Genomic DNA, 3400 nt, shown 5'->3' with positions numbered 1-3400 from the left:
ATTTTTTAAATTGATTTCAGAGAGGAAGCGAGAGGGAGAGAGAGATAGAAACATCAATGATGAGAGAGAATCATTGATCGGCTGCCTCCTGCGTGCCCCCTACTGGGGATTGAGCCCACAACCCGAGCATGTGCCCTGACTGGGATCAAACCCGGGACCCTCCAGTCCGCAGGCCGACGCTCTATCCACTGAGCCAAACCAGCTAGAGCCATCTAATGTATTCTTGATGAATATTTCGTAGTTCCTATTTTAGCACAAGATGGTGTGACTCATAGGCAAGGCAACAAAGATCACTTTTGTTCAAGGTAGATTATGCTCTGCCCTCTCTTTAAGTGTAACCCCCGACCCCCTGAGAATTGTCTTTTGTGGATCCCTCCGTCCTGAATGTGCAATTTATAAGCTCAAAGGCCAGGGCAGCAAAGGACCATGCTGCATTAACGAGGGCACTGGGCTCTGATGGGCGGGCAAACCCCAAGCCACAGATGGCCAGGTTCCTACCTTCGGAGGTCCGAGGAGGCGAACTGCCCCACTGTGTTCACGTGGCAACGGGGTTCTCCTTGGGCTGGAGGGAGCAGGCTGGTGCTGGGGGTGGAGACCAGCCTGTCCCAGGAGCCCAGGGGAGCAGGGGCAGGAGTGAGCATGTGAGGGGTCTGTTGTCACATGAGCGTCTTGTCACCGGATACCTGTCCCCAAAGCCCTGAGATGGCTGTGGTCTTCCCGCGGACCCTGGATTGGACTGCCACGTGCAGAGCTCCGGGGGAGCTCTCATGGGCTCTGGGGACTCCATTCCAATCTGTTCTCAAGTGAGCTTGGTAGGTTGCTATGACAGCAAACCCACTCTTCCTCTGAGAAATGAGTGCCTCCAATTTTCATATGACATTCGGGAGATTAAGTGAAATTTTGAGCGATTTTCTGGAATCATTGTTCTTTAAGGGTTATGGCTGGGGATTGGCAACTGAGTCTGGCTTATTTTTAAAACAGTTTTCTGAGTGGGTGAAGTGTCAGGTAAGTGAGTGTGGGGTATACGCAGATCCGTATCAGTGAAAGCCGGAGGAACGACTACCTCAGCACCCACGCTGGCTCCAGGCCATGCTTCCAGTTGCAGAGCTAAACTGAGTGCTGGTTTGCAGGAAATTACATTTTTAATTTTACCGTGGCATGTGAACATGAGAAGTAGCACATCTCTTCCTTTCTCTCTCTCTCATTCATCTTCCTCCTTCCTTTAAAGCTCGTAAGTTGATTCAGCGCCCAGCCGCTTGAGTTGAGAGGAGCAGGGGGGGAGGTGGATTTTGTCACGAATGCTGGGGACTTGCTGTGATGTCACTGCCAGCTCCGTGGATCGTGCGATCAGGCGGCGTCAGCGCCAGTAGCGGGGGAGGCTGTGGAAGAGAGCGCGCTGCACTGGGCCACGGACAGCCAGCTCAGTGGGGGCCAGCCTGCAGGGGGCCAGATGGACGCCTCCAAAGAAATCAGCCAAGCTGGGTTTGAGTGGCAGAGGACAGAGGGCAAACTGAATGAAATCGGGCTCCATGTCAGCATGGATGGGCAGCTGCAAGACGGGCTTGTGAACAACGCCAGCTTCCTGCAGCCGACGCAGCTCTGCTTCTTTGAGGGGAAGCTAGACAAAGAGCTGGGCACTGACGCGCAGGGCAGGGAGCATCCAGCGCGCTCGGGCCACTGTGGCCGCAGGTACGTGGTGTCAGGCTCCTGCTGTGCCTCGGAGGGGAGCCCGGGTCACCAGAAGGCAGCCGGGTTCCAGCTGGAGCCCAGGGAGGGGCCGGACAGAAACAAAGCCTCCACAGTTCAGGAGCTGGTGGCAGGGAAGGATGGGCCAGAGACCAAGCGCCAGCCAGACCTGGATCTCCCTGGGCCTGCTGACCCCCCTGGGAGGGAGCCGGAAAGCAGTGTTTGGAACCCCAGCGTTCACCCAGTGGCTGCAGGCTGGCCGGGCTCCAGGGCAGCAGCTCTGGGAAAGGAGAATGGAATCGCTCCTGGCCGTCGGGAGGCTGGCGGGGGGAGTGAGACCTCGGGGCAGCTGGAACGTGGATCCGCATTACCTGTGGCCGTGGCCCACCCAGCCCCCACTGCCGAGCACCCACCCACTGCCACGCCACCCGGCACTCTGGTGGAGGCTCCCCAGGCATGCTCGAGTGCCAGCGCTCAGGCCCGGGACCATGACAAGGAGCTGGAGCGGCGGCGTTCTCCTGAGGAGGGCGCTCTGTTCGCCCAAGCCCAGCAGAAGAAGGCCGTGCGCCGGGCCCTGTCTGAGTGCACCCACCTCGAAGTGCCCCCAGCTGCCAGCCTCGCGGACAGGTACCCCGAGCTCCCTGCCCGAGAAGAGCCCGTTCCTCCGCCCAGGACACGGGGGGCTCCTGCCGTCAGGCGCTCCATGACGGTGGCCGAGGAGCAGACAGCTGGCTGCAGATTGAACCCTGGGGAGCTGCCCAGCCTGTCCACCGAGGAGCCCCCTCCTCCCCTCTGCGCGGAAGCAGCGGCCACGAAGGAGGAAGAGTTGGCCCACTTGACCCACTGGAACAGCAGCTGCAGCAGCAGCGCGGGGAGGAAGGAGCTGGGCGCTGCGGGGCTGTGTCTCCAGCAGGAGCTGGAGCGGATTCCTGAAGTGAGCAGCCAGGACGGGGGGCGAGAAGGTGTTAGGGGAGCCGGCATGGACTCAGGCCCCCACGTCTGCCAGGCAGGGGAGCAGCAGCCAGGACAGGGGGCTCTGGCAGGGGAGGAGGAAACCGAGGTCACCGCTCCCCAGAGCGCGCCATCGCTCCTGTGTGAGGAGGCCCCACGTGACGGTATGTTTCTAAATTCTCCTCCCTGGGAACAAGCAGGCAGCGAGGAAGGACCCAGTGACAGAGGCGGCGGGAGCGTTAGGCAGCCTGTCTCAGCCTGGGAAGCGAGTTCCCTGCCCTGGGGGGGTCCGAGGAGTGAACAGTGATGGGGCTGGGCCAGCCTGCGTGTCTGCTGGCAGCACAGATTGTGGGGGCTGAGGAGGTGGGCTGGGGGGGCGGGGTTAGAGGGCGGTGGGCATAAGCAATAGAGCCTTCCTCGGCCTCCTGTCACCTCGCCGCCCACCCCCTCAGCTCCCTGTCCGGGCCACGCAGTCACCGCTGACCGGCTTCCTGGCTGAGACCTGCCTGTGCCGGGAGGTGCCCCCGGGTTACCAGCGCCGACCTCCTCACGAAGGAGCACAGTCTGGGGGGAGCTGCTTCCGTTTTACTTTTGTTCCAGCTGAAGAGGAGCCTTTGAAAGCTGCTGTTTCGTGTCCTTTCCTGTTCCTCACGGTTGACCATCTTGCTTCTGGTTCTCTTTCCGTGTGCGGGCTGGGAGGAGTGGGGGGAGAAGACAGAAGAGAGGAGACTTCGCTTAATACGCGCTGAGTCTGCGGTCTCGG

At 60.4% G+C, this 3400-nt stretch overlaps 1 protein-coding gene across 1 annotated transcript in view; it reads left to right on the top strand.

Annotated features, from left to right (window-relative positions):
- MAP4 (microtubule-associated protein 4) overlaps nucleotides 1-3400 on the top strand; it is a 69614-nt gene that overhangs the window by 46478 nt on the left and 19736 nt on the right. Inside the window, exon 9 of the mRNA XM_014540506.1 lies at nucleotides 1323-2801. Within this exon, the coding sequence (XP_014395992.1) occupies nucleotides 1323-2801 (1479 nt within the window). The remainder of the gene's footprint in view (nucleotides 1-1322; nucleotides 2802-3400) is intronic.

Source organism: Myotis brandtii, unplaced genomic scaffold (assembly GCF_000412655.1).
Source record: "Myotis brandtii unplaced genomic scaffold, ASM41265v1 scaffold246, whole genome shotgun sequence".
Classification (NCBI taxonomy): Eukaryota; Metazoa; Chordata; class Mammalia; order Chiroptera; family Vespertilionidae; genus Myotis; species Myotis brandtii.
Note: the sequence above shows the minus strand (reverse complement) of the source record. Positions and strands in the feature narration are given on the sequence as shown.